The 16956-nt window shown below is 38.2% G+C and overlaps 1 protein-coding gene across 1 annotated transcript; it reads left to right on the forward strand.

The window, feature by feature from the left end:
• Positions 1-1677: 1677 nt before the first annotated feature.
• hry (bHLH transcriptional repressor hairy) lies at positions 1678-16516 on the forward strand. The gene is made up of 4 exons (XM_028317760.1): positions 1678-2114; positions 14085-14180; positions 14476-14773; positions 14881-16516. The coding sequence occupies exons 1-4, from the start codon at positions 1998-2000 to the stop codon at positions 15165-15167; spliced, it is 798 nt and encodes a 265-aa protein (XP_028173561.1). The 5' UTR covers positions 1678-1997; the 3' UTR covers positions 15168-16516.
• The last annotated feature ends 440 nt before the right edge of the window (positions 16517-16956 follow it).

Here is a 16956-nt window from a genome sequence, read left to right on the forward strand (position 1 = left end):
TGCTCTACATTTTAGTGTAAAAAAATATTGAATTATGATTAAATTATGATTAAATTATGATCCAAGCCGCGTTTTCTCCTGTCATGGATTTAAAACCTGCGATCGATCGTCAAATCTAAAATCCCAATATGTAATATTCTTCTATGTAATCTATAAAAACTCTGAAATACTGTTTCAGTGTATAAGTAAATAATAAGGAAGTGTTCGTAGCAGTATTGTAACTTGTAACAGTTGGTTTTTATGCAACGAATATGGCTATGGATTTTTCTACTTAGCTTGGATTACGTGATGCAGTAGCGGAAAACTTTACACATCATTATTCAAATATTGGCTGTACTCATTATGATGTTTTTACCCAGGTTTTTTACGAACTCTCTTTTATATCTCGTGACTCTACTACTATAATAAATCATTACATATCTAGAATAAGTTTCTGACTTCTATTCTTCGCAAGTTTTAAACACCATACTATGGTAACCTACAGTTTAGTGATTTGCTCATTAATGTAGAGCTTTCCAAGATCGTCTTTAAAGCTTTGATTGGCCATTTTACACACCAAACTGCTATGTTAAGCGTTTGGCTGTTGCACAGCTATAATATCTGAAACTGTACAACCTGGATAAAGATGAGAGGGTTTATGAACTTTACACCCTGTACTTTTATAGTTAACTTTAGGTGCGATGCGGTAAAATTCTGTTAGTAAATAGTTGAGTAACTTTGTGAAATTGTCGTGAAAAGCTGAGAATTAATTCTACTCGGACTGAGTACTTGACGGCTGTACTGTGTAACTTATTTATCTGTGGAGCCACACGCTTTGAAGCGACGCCGGTGACGCGGGCGGATTTACGCCCGCTGTGAAGCCGCCGACGCGCCTAGGGTTGCCAAGTGTCCGACTTTAGCCGGACATGTTTGGCTTTTTACGGTCTTGTCCGGTCTGTCCGGCTTTTGTTAGGCTTTTTATGTGGCTGCCGCGCCAGGCGATAGTCGAGCTACAGAAAATATCAAGCGCACGTATCAGGATGTTGGGCATTGCCCAATGGGCAGCCGATGATGATAGTAGGTACTCACTCGTGGACTAGGACACTCTTATTGCACCCGCCCCCGTGATGTTATGTCCGGCTTTTAGGGTAAAATGTCCAGCCAAATGAAGCACAAAGTCCAGCTTTTGTGTTTCTGGACCTGGCAACCCTAGATGCGCCATCACCATTTGAATAGTAAGCCTCTATACACTGGCCTTCACTTTGTAATGCAGCAGATTATTGCGGTACTAATTATTCGATAGAGATTCATACAGTGTATTGTGTACCCTAGAATTAGTGGGCACGTTTCGTTTATTGACTCTATCAATGCTGAAGCGAAATGTTTTTGGCTGAGAATTAAAGTAAGATAATACTTGATTTTGCATTTTAATCAAGTCTATAATGTTATTAATGTACTTCTTTCAGTGATTTTAAAAACAAACAATAAAAAAATGTATTGCAGACAGAGTTATCAGTTAAAATGGTTCAAGGCTTATCATCCTGTAGACTCTACAGTATAAAGCCTTAAAATTATATCGATTTTACTATTTAGAGTTATTTTTTATTAATTTTGAATTCTAATCTAATTATTTTAAGTCCTCCCAGCTGGATTGATTTTACTTTTCATCACGTGGACCGTCCGTTCGCTGCCTAGCTACTACAAAAGGAGCACTTAGATACATGTGACGTTGCTCTATAAAGGCTTATCTAACGCGGCTTCAGGCTGTGAGCAGGCGGCCTAATAATGCGGAGGCACGCGAGAACCGCGGGAGCGTGCTCGGTCGCGTGCCGTCCACGACCGACGACCGACGACCGACGACCGACATCGACGATCCGCCAGTCGCGCGCCGACTATTCCACGCGACAGACGTACGCCAGCGCTTCGCTGAAAAAAAAACAAACGAAAAAAGAACTAAGTGAAAATTCAGCCAGTGATTTGATGCAGTGACTTGGATTCGAGTGTGCAATTTTAACACTATGGTGACGGGTATAGCCGGCGGGCCGCAGCAGGGCGCCTCCAATCCGGTGGTGGTCGGCGGAAACATGAGCTCGCCTGGGCAGACGGAGCAAAAGAAGTCCAGCGATAACAGAAGAGTGAGTAATTAATCATTTAAAAATTAATTTTATTTTAATAAAAAGTTATACTTATTTTTTTTCATTTAGAAATTCATTTTTGAAAAGAGATAATTTTCATATTTTAAGTGTCAATCTTAAAATATTAAAACTTAAGTTTGTAGTATTAATGCTCGTAAATATTAATTTGGATTTTAATGTGGTAAGATTAAGATTGTATTTAATATAGAAAATTATAATTTAAAATGAGATCCTGCGTCAACTTAATAAGGATTATAAACATAGTCGTTAAGTAATAGACATCAACGCGCATAAATGTTTTTGTAATTTGCGTGTTTTATAGCACACTTTCAAAAATCTATTAATTTTTACAATAATTAATTCAAATGTTAATATTTTGCCTGCTTTATAGAGTCATAAATAGACTACTCGTTACTATTTGTTAAGATGTTATGTGCATAAGTCCTGTTTTAAATTAGCACCAAAGTTCACTCTGAATTAATTATGTTACTGTTACCTTCTTACGTGTTTTAATAATTCTGTAATAGAGCATAAATGAAAAAATTACAATACGACATGGAAAGTTTAGCAAACTTGAAAATAATTGAAAAATTATTGACTCTATACTACGGGTGGTGAAAATTTTTCATACTAAGTACCGACAGGTCTTCCCTATAAAAAATTGAGCTGTTTAATTTTCAGTTTCACTACTTACTTTCTTGTGAATATTACATCGTATTGGAATAAGGTTCAGTTAGCTCTGAGTAAATACAGTTCTTTATTATTCACTGTTAATTGCCTAGACTAAGTTTGAAGAATGCGTTTCCAAAAAGACTAGGTATTAAGGCTTCGTTGTTTGAAAAACGTCTCAAACTCCGTGAGCGTGCTAATACTCGTATGTCCATAATAAGTCACTCGTCTCATGGCTCGGCCATTAGCGAATCGTCGCGAACTACGAAAACGATCGTGTCACGCTCAGTCGTGGACGCGCATCGTCACGACTGACGGACGGTTACTTATTACTGAAGTGTTTAGACATAGGTACACCTGCTATGCGCCTACATAGCCAAGATAACTGGAAGTACCAATAAAGGGCGCTTCAACTTCAGTGTAACGACTATTTTCCGTAAATAAGATGAAAAACTATTAGGGCAGCGTTCGTAGCAGCAAGTCCTGTAGCATGATGATTGAGATATCATTTATCAGATATTTTCCTGACAATTTTCTCTTTCATCAATCTTTATCGCCGCCAGCATGTAATTTAAAGTACATAGCTTGAATGGATCCAATACAGTCGTCTATAAAATTACTTTCAGTCAGTCTTTACATAAAACATATCAGTAAATAGATAATCACTAATCTACAATTATTCTGTGTCTATCTTATAAAACTTCTCGATTTGATTTAATATTTTCATGGGTTTGAAATTTTAGCGTACAGACCTCCTACGTACTATCTGAATGCCCGATGTACGTGGGAACCGTAGCAGCTATAGGTGTTTATTGTGCACGCGCGCGATGCCAGTACAAACATTTGTTTTGCCATCGGCTACGTCCGAGATTGAGTCAACACTGCAAAAAACTACAACGCAGTTTGAATTTAGTCTACCAAATAAAATTTCAATTTCAAAGTTTTATGTTTGTTTCGAAGCGACGCATTCATAGAATATTGGAAAATTGGAATACTAATCAAGTTGATTATTGACGTCAGAAATGTTTTAAATAGGAATTAAAGCGAGAATTTACCATAAGTATCGTTAAATTGTATAGTGCTCAGTGAACAGGTAGACGTGCAAAGACGTGAAAGTATCTACGTCTTAGCAGACGCAGACGTCACCAGCTCGTAGCGAAAATGATACGTTATTTACGTATAGAAATATCAGGAAAACGTCATAAAAATAAGAAGCTCGAGCAGACACAGACGCTACGCACGAGGCGTCCATGAGCGTCGACTGCTGAAATATCGCAATATTGTGAGGAAAATATCAGTCGCATTAGTCGTTTCATCGTGAAAATGCGTGAAACATAGGGCACTCGCACACTGTTATTATACGGGTAATACGAGCATAATCATATGTTTGTCCAGTCCATTCCTAATCTCTACGTTGCATATTTTTTAGCCGTGTCGACGTCATCTACTTTCCAACTTCCCTAGATGATTTGTCTTAATATTCAGTTCAGCGGGTCTTGGAGGAGCTTTGATTGATTCTTGCTTCTTTATTGATTATGAAATGTGAGGAATGTGTGTTAGCCCTTACAGTCGAGGCGACGATGCGTGATGCGGCGTGAGTCAGACGCGTGGGCGTTGCGTGGGCTGACGCCGCGGTTAATAGTCGTGGGAACGAACGCGCCTCCTCCGCCTACCTCCATACCGCACACTTTGTTTCCTCGCATCTCGAGTGCCTTGTATTTACCGCCACCTACCTCCGCCAGTGTCTGTCGGAAGTTGCTGTATCTCTACGTGTAACGAGTGGGCCTGGCGTAGGATTTATACTGTTATGGGAGCGTCGATTTGCCTCCATCCGCCCTCTTGTTGCAAAATAATGCATTTATATTCTATGTTAATATTTTCTTACATCACAAGCCTTCATCCATCTTGTCTTAAAATTCAGAATAAAAAGTTTTTCGTTGATACAGTCATTGCAAACATTTGAATATTCAATTTATTTCAACGCGTGTAATATTCATGGTTTCCCGAAATAGAGTGGGGAGGTGAAGCTCACGTTATCGCCCGAAGGGTTCACGATCCAGCGATCGGGCTTATCTTCATGACAGCACTTTCATGATTGTTTTTGGCGTGTACTACGCAATAATAAAATTACGTTCTGCACAATAATGCGGCAACTTTGAAACGTTATTACATTTCATATTACGATCCATTCCAAAGTAGTATTTACAAATATTTACATCTTACTTTTTAAAAATAACTATATTTTATTTAAAAATAACAAAACCAACACTACTCGTGTAAAGTACTAACTACAAAGGTACTCGTAGTTGTGTCCAGTGCCNTGTGTGTTAGCCCTTACCGTCGAGGCGACGATGCGTGATGCGGCGTGAGTCAGGCGCGTGGGCGTTGCGTGGGCTGACGCCGCGGTTAATAGTCGTGGGAACGAACGCGCCTCCTCCGCCTACCTCCATACCGCACACTTTGTCTCCTCGCATCTCGAGTGCCTTGTATTTACCGCCACCTACCTCCGCCAGTGTCTGTCGGAAGTTGCTGTATCTCTATGTGTAACGAGTGGGCCTGGCGTAGGATTTATACTGTTATGGGAGCGTCGATTTGCCTCCATCCGCCCTCTTGTTGCAAAATTATGCATTTATATTCTATATTGATATTTTCTTATATCACAACAAAGAGCCTTCATCCATCTTGTCTTAAAAGTCAGAATAAAAAGTTTTTCGTTGATACAGTCATTGCAAAGATCAGAGCAAACATTTGAATATTCAATTTATTTCAACGCGTGTAATATTCATGGTTTCCCGAAATAGAGTGGGGAGGTGAAGCTCACGTTATCGCCCGAAGGGTTCACGATCCAGCGATCGGACTTATCTTCATGACAGCACTTTCATGATTGTTTTTGGCGTGTACTACGCAATAATAAAATTACGTTCTGCACAATAATGCGGCTACTTTGAAACGTTATTACATTTCATATTACCATCCATTCGAAAGTGGTATTTACAAATATTTACATCTTACTTTTTATTTACTTACCTAGTTTAAAATATTATTTAAAAATAACAAAACCAACACTACTCGTGTAAAGTACTAACTACATAGGTACCTACTCGTAGTTGTGTCTACTTTCAATTTTAAGGCTCATCAATTTCAACCTTTCTGAAAAGACGTACAGCGTAACTACGCGTATACAACCAATTTGTATGGCATTCTGCGGGAAGTTATCAAAAGAAAGTAATAAAATGTTCAAAGAGCGATTCAAGAAAAATAATGAGGCATGCACAGTGGTGCGTCTGTAGGAAGCTATTAAGGAGCGGCGATCCATCATCGAATGATAAACATCGCCGCGAGATTAGCGTCGCGCGCCCACTCCTGCGCCGCCCGCCCCCGCCCGCGCTACTAGGGCTGGCAATTAACTCTACACGTGCATATTCTTCTTTGTATTCATTCAAGATCTTTTAAGTAGTGAGTGCTTTAGGGTTGAGCAAATAAACTCTTGCGACAGTCATGTTTTTTAAAGAGTTGCATGTTTTAATCAGTGGAGATTTCGATCAAAATTAGGTAGGTACGAGACTCAAATTAAGGACAGGAAGGAGTGCGTAATAGATTTTCTCCCCAAACTCGTGATTCGTGCAACATTGTCAGTCGCGGACTCGCAGTCGCCTACATAGAGCTACAAATATAGCTGATACAGTTGATAAGCCGCACGACGCTATCAGGCCTTTGAAACCTCATTGGGCTTGCACTACGAACGCAGTCGTAGGCAAATGATAACGCAGCCAGATTGTCCAAAGGATTAGACGCTTTGATTAACTTGCCGACGTTATTAAAACATGCTTAAATGGCATTTGTGAAAGTTGATTACAATGTTTATTGTGGTTATGTTTATTCTAGTTGGTAATAAAAGTTCAGCTTAATGTTAGCATGAGAATCAGGCTTAGATGTTTGTTTCTTGACAGTATACAATACAGTAATCTGTTTAAGTAGAGTTTAATTCTCAAAATATTCGTCAGTGCTTTCGAATCTCATATCAGTTACTAATAGTACACCTAATCTCGGTGGGCATACGTTTTCAACACTTTGCGTCATGCGTCTCCGCCCCGGTCAATGACTCACACTATTCAGAGTTATATTTTATATTTATTACACATATTTTTCAATTTATTTATACAGGGTGTTAGGTAAATGGGTATATGAGCCGACACTAGCCCATGTTAACATGGGCATGTAAATGATATGGTGAAGTCAGAAAATTGATATCTTCATTTTAATTATTTTAATTTTCATACAAATCGGATTTTATAAAATTTATTTTGTATGAAAATTAAAAAAAGAACAACTTGGATTATAACTGCTGAAGCTTCTATTGTTTATTCAATGCTGAAACCGCTTCATAAATTGTTTAGGTACGTTTGACCACTAACCCAAGTCCCCAAGTTACACCCAGCCGAAAGAGCTTTGCAAAATGTAGGTTAAATACCTGCATTAGACTAGGCCACCGAAATTAGAACAGGCTGTTAAATACCTGCATTAGACTAGGCCACCGAAATTAGAAAAAGCTGTTGCACGCGTTGCATGTTTAGGCGTTTACCACATCCTCACGCACGTGGTCCGCGGCGCGTGCCGGAAGTTCGCCGGCCGCTCCCACGCCTCTGCGCTTGGCACGCGACGCCGCCGCCGCGCCAGTTCGGATTAGACGCCGTAGCTGAAACTGAACAGTCTGCCTATTAGGCGGCTCAAATGTAGTAGGATTTCGTTCGTTCGTTTCAGCGAAATGACGTCCACTGCTAGAATAAGGCCTAAACGATTTCCAAAACGACCGGTCCTGCGCCGCCGGCATCCAGGCACCTCCCGCGACCTTCACCAGATCGCCGGAGTGTCGTCGTAGGTTATGCGTGTGAAAGTTTTCTAAAGAGATTACCCTCGGAATTGTAAAATTCTTCTTCTTCTTCTTTTCAGCCAAATGACGTCCACTGCTGGACAAAGGCCTCCCCCAAGGTTTTCCACAATGAACGGTCCTGCGCTGCCCGCATCCAGGTTCTTCCCGCGACCTTTACCAGATCGTCGGTCCACCTAGTAGGAGGCCTGCCCACGCTACGTCTTCCAGCCCGTGGTCGCCACTCGAGAACTTTCCTGCCCCAACGGCCATCGTCTCTACGAGCTATGTACCCCGCCCACTGCCACTTGATTTTAGCAATTCTGCGAGCTATGTCGGTTACTTAAAAAACTAAACTTGTAAAATTAAACTTATTCAATGTTTGAATAAGAATTAGGACTTTAGTCTGACTCCTGAAATATAGTGTGCATTATCTTAAGGCTCAGGGCGTCAGTATAAAATGCTAAAGTGTATTATTTTGCATCAATAAAGTTGTTATTATTTCTTTCTATTTAGTACAGTCCACCTTTCGTCCTAAATGCTTCTTAAATATAAATTGAGTTACATAATTTAGAATTCAGGGAAAGGCCATACATGAAACAAGCTCTCCAGAATCGACGGTTGCTACGAAATTTTTCCTTTCGTCCTTGAATACAGACATACTGGCGGCTATTGCTGGGCTGTCACGTAGCTCCTAGCTCTAGATTAACTAATGTAGTAGATGGCGCACTGCTTTGTAAATGTCGAGGCGCCGACAAAACAAATTCTATCCTCGTCTCTACCTACGCTTCGACTCGATGCTTCATCGTTTAGCTGTCTGTTCGGAAATCAAGTAAAACCACTTTTGTAAATTATTGGAAGCTTCGGACATTTGTTCCAATTGGTCATCAATGAAGGGTATTTATATCTGGCTTTACTTTCCCTTTCACATACTTATTTAATTATTTAAATGTCTGAAATCAAATAAAAAGAAAATAATAATGTTAGCGAACTTTGGTTATTTATTATCCGATGAATCAACAAAACACTTCTCTTATATATCTAGGTATTGAGAATGGCAAGTTTCAGTGAATTGAACTTTTTTCAAATGATAACCGCCTAGGTTATCTACCACCTATAAATTTTATACGTTTTTGATGGCCTCTTATATTATGTACGAGTATATCTAGTGCTAAATATAAAGTAAATAGATGGAGTACAGGCGCAAACAGTGGCATTTAACGGAAAACTAATAACACTCAGACGAGTGGGTGCGACACGCGCCGACCAATATCTGTGTACATTCATTTGCAATGTGTGGGTGCGAGTGTAGGTATCAAAATAGCGATCTGCAGTGAGACTGGGCTCGTGCCAGACTGCGAAAAATAGCCATCAACGAGCGAGCTCCAACCACGAGAGCGATTCTCGCTTGGCTCATTCATTAGCGCGGAACTTTTGAGATGAAACTACACTAAAAGAATGCTATTAGGTACAAACAAAATATCATAACTATAAATTATAACTGACGCTTATTAATAATTAATAAAAACGGGAGAAAATAAGAAAGATAAAAAATATTTAAGTCTAAATGCAAAGTAGGTAACACTTTTCGTAATTAGATAGGAGCCTACGCGTGGCGTGAGGTTCTGACGTATTTTCAGATAGTGTTAATTTCTAAGCTAAACCACGATTTTCTCAATATAACACACCGTCAAAGTGCCAATTTCGAGTTTCTACAGTAATACGTCAACCCGTCTATAAAGGCGCTGTAATGGCGACACGTGCGGCGGGCGTCGCGGCGCCTCGGCGCTAAATGCGCCCGCATGACTCGCCAAACGTTGCGTAACTCGTCACGTTGCCATTGTCTGGGATTGGGATGGCTCTGGGGAATATACGAAAACATGTATCAAACATGTAGTAGGTAGGTAATCACAGAATTGGAAACTTTTGTCCTGAAACCTAATAGTTTGATTCCTTAACACACCGGCGTAATCAGAACATTGCAGCTTTTAATCAATATAGTTCCGTGCTTAGACTCAATTAAACTTTGTCTGGTGGGTACATAAAATCTTATACTAGGTTAATACGTAGGAACCCTTACAAAAGATGTATGTGACTAAAATTAGCATGAGTCGACTCGTATTATTGCCTATAAATAGATTGGCAATATATCTCACACCGCTAATGCCACACTAAATGCAACCTGTCAGGTGACTATTAACTAGCTCGCAGCGACAGAAGTGATCACTCAGCCCATCACACTTAAATTATGTAGATAACATAATCATTAACGATGTGCCAACTTGTTGAAATGCCGTGGAGTGCACACTTGAATAGACTATTAGATTAGTTGTTGCTTAAATTACTTTTTCTTAGTTACGTTGGTCGGAAGGCGCAGCGTGGGACGTCCACCTACAAGGTGGACCGACGACATCGTAAAGGTAGCAGGGAAGCGCTGGATGCAGGCCGCTACCAATCGATCAACGTGGAAAGCATTAGGGGAGGCCTATGTTCAGTATGTTCAGCAGTGGACGTCCTATGGCTGACATGATGATGATGATGATGAGTTACGTTGGTACTGTATTGTGTTTAACATAAAATTAGGTTGAAAAAGGTTACACGTGTTTCAGATTCATTAGACTCGTTAAGACCGGATTAATTTTGTCAGTACGTGGACCGAAATACAACGACCCCTTGCCTTGTTGTATGACTAGTAAAACATACCTAAATAAAATAATATTTAAGAACTCTACTGTTTGTTTGATTACAAGTGCCTCTGTCAATTCGAATTAGCTACTCTTTGTAGCAATGCTATGTTGCTAATGTTATCGTCCATCGAAACTAATACCAATATTTATATCAAGATGATGCTTATCAGACAAAAGAACGCGTTTTTCTTTTATCTTATTAGGACTGACGTATCTCTGCAGGCTGCAAGTATGTAATTTGTAATGTTACTGTCTGATTCAATGTAGGTATTGCGTAATAAATATTTGTTAACCTGTAGGTACAATTATTGTGAACAAATGCTTGTACCCTTTTGAATACAACGCGTGACAACGCTTAGGCAATAAGCCCCAATCACAAACAAAAATAAAATGGTTAACCCTTCATTTGGCAAGACACAAATTGTTTGATTTTTTCAATAAAACCTATTTAGACCTAATTGTTACTATCAAATAAAGTTAATAAAAATAGTAAAAAAAATATTTGGTTGGTATTTTCGCGAAAAACGATTGTTGCTTATTTACCACATTGCCAAATAGGGGTACTTAAATAAAACATTGAGATATATTATAGAATTATTTTTTTTATATGAAAATCTTAAAAAAATCAATCGTATTTCACATTTTATGCATTAAACTTTTTTTTGGCCATTTTCGCAAAGTCGACAACGACCTTTTTCACCAACATTTGATAGATGACGTATGTCATCATACTTCACGATCAATATGCCGATATCAATATTTCTCTTTAGCTTCTGAAACTGGTATGTTACCGTTATCTTCTATAGTGTTGACTTTAACGCAAGAAAGATGTGTTTATCATTTAAATCAGTTCAGCGGTATAAGTGTGAAGACAGACAACACAGAGACAGACAGCAAATTCTTCCTCTCTCCTAAAATGGTGTGCCCGACAGGGTCCATAATTGCATCAAAAGTAATTACTATACCATCTCTATATCATTATTCATGTAATACATGATTGATTTATTGTGTATTGACACTCTTTTGTATTAACAAAAAGCTAAACCTATTTTGTTAGATGTTTGGCACTGATGCTTCTAGGCAACATCGAGGTTCGGAAGCATGTCATGTATTAGAAAACACAGTTTCTACGCCAAATATTGCTTTATATGATTATTTTGATTTATTATGAATAAAATTTAGACAAAACAAAAACAATTAGAGATGATAAAATAGTACAAAATCATAAAACTTCCGTCTTTGTTATTCTCATTGCGCGTCATCTTGGCGTCTGACAGAAATATTGATATGAAATCACTCAAAACTCAGTCGACGACCGATTTACTAGTGTTTTGCTGAACTAAGCTTCGTAACAAAATCGAATGATTTGCACAAAACTTATTATTTGGTGCTGTAGAAATATTCAAAGTGGTTGTTGCTTAAAAGCATCACTGCCAAATGAAGGGTTAAAAGTCGATCCTCAGATGATATAAATAAAACTCTCTATTAAATTAAATGACGCAAATGGGTTATTACTTTTTGACATTCATTAAAACTACTGACAACGCCACTCTTGTAGCGGAGTTTTGTGGTTTTGGGCTGGCACTGTATAGGTTTGTTGTCGACACGACAAGAAGATTTTTTGACATACTAAATTCTATAATTTTCCCTGAGAATTGAAGCAATTAACATACTTGACAATATGATATTACCCGCACGCACATATTATCAGGCACGTGTCTCTTTCATAGTATTGATTACTGAATGACTTGGTGCTACTTATCAGCTATCAGTTTAACGTGCGACGTGACTTCATAAACATAAATATTGTTCACTGCTCCTTGTATTTTTATATGCAATCACCTTTTTATCTTGAGTTAAGAAATAAAAAACTATATTGTAGGTTTTATATTAAAGTTTTTATAATAACGAAGTTCGGTTACATAAAAGTTTTTATCACTCTGATAGGTTAATTACGACCGAGTGTCAAAAGGGTTTTTACATCTTATTACGCTTTTTTACCTATTGGTTTTCATTAATGTGAAATCCAACCTATAGAAGCTCTACATTAAAGCAGTATTTTTTATTTTGTTTGGTCAAAAGTTATGTGCTACGATTTTGCTACGACGTAGCAATAAACTAAATTTCGTAGCAGGAATTGCTCTATTTCCATAATAGGGCTACACACCGTAAGACAAGGTCTTGTAATGAAAGCTGAAGTGAAACTAAGAATTAGCGAAAGCGTGCAATAGAGACCAAATACAGTTGTATGGATTATTTTGACGATTTGTAAGAACTTTCTAATTTAATTAGTCTAAGAACCTAAATGAAGATATTTTTATTTTGTAGGTAGGAAAGTTCCACTGCATCATTTATGTCATAATTTCGCTCTGATCAGTCACACATTCCCTTGTCTAGACAGTGCACATGACATCATCTTAGTGGAAATAGAAATGCCAAATTAATTGATTAATTGGCGGTCGGGTTGCCTCTATTCCATTCGTAACCGAAATACTGTTTTGCATTCTTCGGGATTGTTGTTTCACATAGACTGTAGTAGATATTGTATGATAGATAAGTTTAAAGATAGTTACGTGATCTCCGTGAACTCTACTTTTAATAAGCGTAGTTCTTTTGTTCTTTCGAATGTTACGCAATAGGGTAACCTTTAGACTGGTAAATAACGTTTATTAGTGTAGGGGTTACGGATTAAATGAGTGTCATCCCTAATTGAGGTGCGGTCACGTGGTACGGCGCGCGTGACGCGACGTCACACCGCGTCCGCGTCCGCCAATCAAGGCGCCCGCGACCTTCACCTTGAATGGAGCGCACGCGCCGCCGCGTAACGAGAGATTAATGGCTCTTTTTGTCACGCTTCACGTTTAGCGTCGCCCGCAGATAAGCGCCACGACAGTAGACAGTAGTCATAGATGTACACAACAAGATAAGAAAGTAGGTGAACATAGCAAAAGTCCCCGCCGGCTCAAGGGCTAAGGGCGGGGACTTTTGCTATGTTCACCTCCTAACTAGACTAAATAAAGTCCCAAGGTCAGAAATTGTGTTCTACAGTTTTCCATCTATAATGCTTTATTGACTGGACTAAAGTGAAGAAACTAAGAACATTGTTTATTGGACTTGCTAGATGACACCTATCATGTAGCGCCAAAACAAAAGATAACGTATTTTGGGTTGTTTGTTGATAACGATACATCATGTGATTGTTCGGAAAGTTTTATTTATTCATGAGATATAGGTATTTGCAGTTTTATCAAACTGAAAAGGCTTTCATTCTAGAACGTATCACTAAGCCAGCAGAATTCATTTTCAAGGCAGTAAATCACTTTGGACCGGAGATGTAACATTGTTTTTGCCATTAATCGATAGTGCTGTCGCCAGCCGATAACACTTCATGCGTGTTTAGTGTCTCTACTATACTTACTATGGTTAGGTATAATCTGATTGTTTGCACAAAATACGTACCTATATGTTACACACTGCTGGGTTCGATTCGTAGAAATGAAAAGGGCTAATGACTTATAAATATAAAAAATAATTGAGATAGATTTTTTTCCTTATTTTTCCTAAAGTAGTCATGACTATGTCCATCCTGCGGCGCCGGCTTATCCTTGAATTTTGGGACACGTTGTATAAGATACACGTGGCTCTACTTAGTACCTTCAATTAGTATTCTCGTGAAGCTTACACGTTTTGTACCAGTGTGATAATTAAAAAACAATGCACTAACGTTATAATTTTCAATTGTTACAGAGCAACAAACCGATTATGGAGAAACGAAGAAGAGCGCGAATCAACAACTGCCTCAACGAACTGAAGGCGCTCATACTAGACGCCATGAAGAAAGACGTAAGTTATTTTTAATTGATCCTCCCGACGGAGTGACCATCGTCACCCGCGGCCGATGCTCGCTGTTGAATGTTAACTACGCGAATATTAAACCACTTAATAGCCCCACAAATTTCATTAAAACCGCAAAAATACGCTTTAATAACGACCGCATAAACGCTGTTATAAATGAGAAGTGTACCTACAAAGTTGTAATTTTCTTTTAAATATCTTAACAAAATATACGATTAATAAAATTTGCATTTTACGGTCCCTTGGAGATATTTAGTTATAATAATGTGTTGTTTTGTTGCAGCCGGCTAGACATTCGAAGCTGGAGAAGGCAGACATTCTGGAGATGACGGTGAAGCATTTGGAAGGTCTTCGGTCAGAGGGGGCAGGGTCTCCAGATCGGTTCCGAGCTGGCTATAGGCACTGCCTCACGGAGGTGGCTAAATACCCTGGGTTGGAATCTGGCCTGAAGAGAAGACTCGTGAAGCATTTGGAGAGCTGCGTTGGCAACCCTAGCACGAGGCCGGCCGGAGCCCCCACTCCGCCCTCCGACCCTGAAGACAATGCCGTTCCTGCTCAGCATTCAACTATTTTTATTTCGGGTAAATATCGTCACGACAGCTGTCTTTCAATCTTAGATTACCTTCCTTTAGTTTAATTCCTAACGATGTGTTTTAACAAATTCTCTAACAGTCACGCTTTTTTACAGCCGGTCCTGGGTCAGGCGTCCGATTGGTGCCAACGAGGTTATCAAACGGCGACATTGCCCTGGTCCTTCCAGCTGGAGTCAACGCCGGCACTCTGGGCGCTGTGCCGACACTGGTGCCTCTGTCTCCAAGAGACGCATCCTCTTCATCAGCATCGTCAGAACCGAGATGCTTTTCACCAGCAAGTTCAGGGTGGGGGAGTCCGCCGCCGTCTGTAGACGAACCAGCCCCATTAGCCTTGGTTACCAGGCGACAACCACCAGAAGACAAGCCATGGCGGCCGTGGTGACACTACCTCTGTTTGAGATATGCCTATGTCGTTTATAGTTAGATTTTCGGTTTGGGGGTCTTTAAACCACGTTTCTAGTGAGCGCAAGAACATCACGTACAGATTTAAAACGTTCTTGCTAGTACAAATATAAAACAACCCTCCATCCCTAGGTTGCATTCTGTGATATAATTTTAATGCTAGATGTAAGGTTATCTTTTTAAAGGTGTGATTGGAGTTGTATATCGGAATGTTCCCGTAATAATTGCAATTAGAGATAATTTTAGTTGACCGTAAACTGCTACATGTAATGTTGTATAAACCATGAAGAGTGGCATATTTATTACAACTCTTACGGCTGATATGTGATTATATGAAAAAGCTTTGAAGTTCCTAGTATGAATGTAAATCGAGATTTAAATATTTATGTAGGTACCANGCCACTAATGTGTGTGGTATCTAATTTGGTCAGTATATATTTTGTGTGATATCTATTTGTTTAAGAGTAAGTAAACAAATTAAACAATATTGAAATGATTAATAAAGCAAGGCCATTTAATATGTTATTAAATGTATATTAATGTTAGTTATGAACTAGGATATTTTTGTAAATACAAGGATGACATCTGAGGCAGTATTTCATTTATGTACGTAAAAGGACTATGTCCGAATTATTTTATAAAATTAAGTAAATAAATACTTAACAAATAATAGTTTATTTAGTTCATTCCTTTTATTTAGGACTTAGTGCCATGTATTTAGTATACATTTTATTGCTTAAAGTTTTTTTGTTTACAACAAGGACTAGAGTAAGCAAAAGGTACATAAATAAATGCATTGAGTGCGTTTTAATTATTTTTGCTAAGTAATAAAGATTAACATAGAATGAATTCTATGTGCCTTATACAGCAAAATCGTAAGGTCTTCCATAGATTATGTTTTATTTAGAGTAGTGTTATATGGATTTTATTTTATCGCTAAAAGTATAACATTAAATTGCTCAATACTATAATAGTTTGTTACCGAAATACCAGTAGTAGTCATATCGTCTTCCTTTCTCAGTTACCGTTCTTAACTGTAATTTTATTAAAGGTATAATATTTTTAACAATATTTTTACTAAAGGTACAATTTTCTGTATAATGTAGTTACATGTCATGTTAAATTGTGAAACAGGCTTTCATAATTTATATTTTGGTGAGTCGGTGTAGAGTTATTTTCGTATCTTATTTTCTCATTAGTGTCGTGTTGTACGAAATATGTTAATTTTAATTATTACACTTTATGATTGTAATAAAATATTATTCGTTCTCTCTGTGTACTGAGAGAAGTACCGTGATATTAAATAATTATAATATTAGATAGAATAAGATGATGTACCTAAAAGAAATACCTACGCCATTAACTTAAAACAATAAATAAGATTTGAAAACATTTTTTGTTTTTGTTACTAACCTACATCGTTTATTAGATTAGGTTAAGCGAAACCAAAACGTTATAAATAAGTATAAATAACATAAACAGCTTAACATATTTTGTCCCACATAATTTTATTGTAATTTTTTCTTACCTCAATAGAAAACATAACGAATGAGGTGTCAAAACTGTCCAAGTCCAATTTAGAAAGATTATTATATTATTTTTAAAACGAGACTGAACAGGTAGAGTCAGCCAATAAAACATGTTCACATACTTTTGATTAATTATTATGAACGACAACGAAAAGGTATTTTGTTTTTGAACGTACNAATTGGCGCAGTCGGTAGGATACTCAAGCCGCCTTGAGTGTAGATTCACTAGGAAATTCTCAC

This window comes from Ostrinia furnacalis, unplaced genomic scaffold (genome assembly GCF_004193835.3).
Source record: "Ostrinia furnacalis isolate ACB-3 unplaced genomic scaffold, ASM419383v2 OfSCF6417, whole genome shotgun sequence".
Taxonomy (NCBI): domain Eukaryota; kingdom Metazoa; phylum Arthropoda; class Insecta; order Lepidoptera; family Crambidae; genus Ostrinia; species Ostrinia furnacalis.

Coding starts and splice junctions, on each gene's coding strand:
- hry (XM_028317760.1), top strand. CDS start 1,998: ATGGTGACGGGTATAGCCGGCGGGCCGCAGCAGGGCGCCTCCAATCCG. Junction 14,181..14,475: donor TAGACGCCATGAAGAAAGAC/GTAAGTTATTTT, acceptor GTTTTGTTGCAG/CCGGCTAGACATTCGAAGCT. Junction 14,774..14,880: donor TTCAACTATTTTTATTTCGG/GTAAATATCGTC, acceptor GCTTTTTTACAG/CCGGTCCTGGGTCAGGCGTC.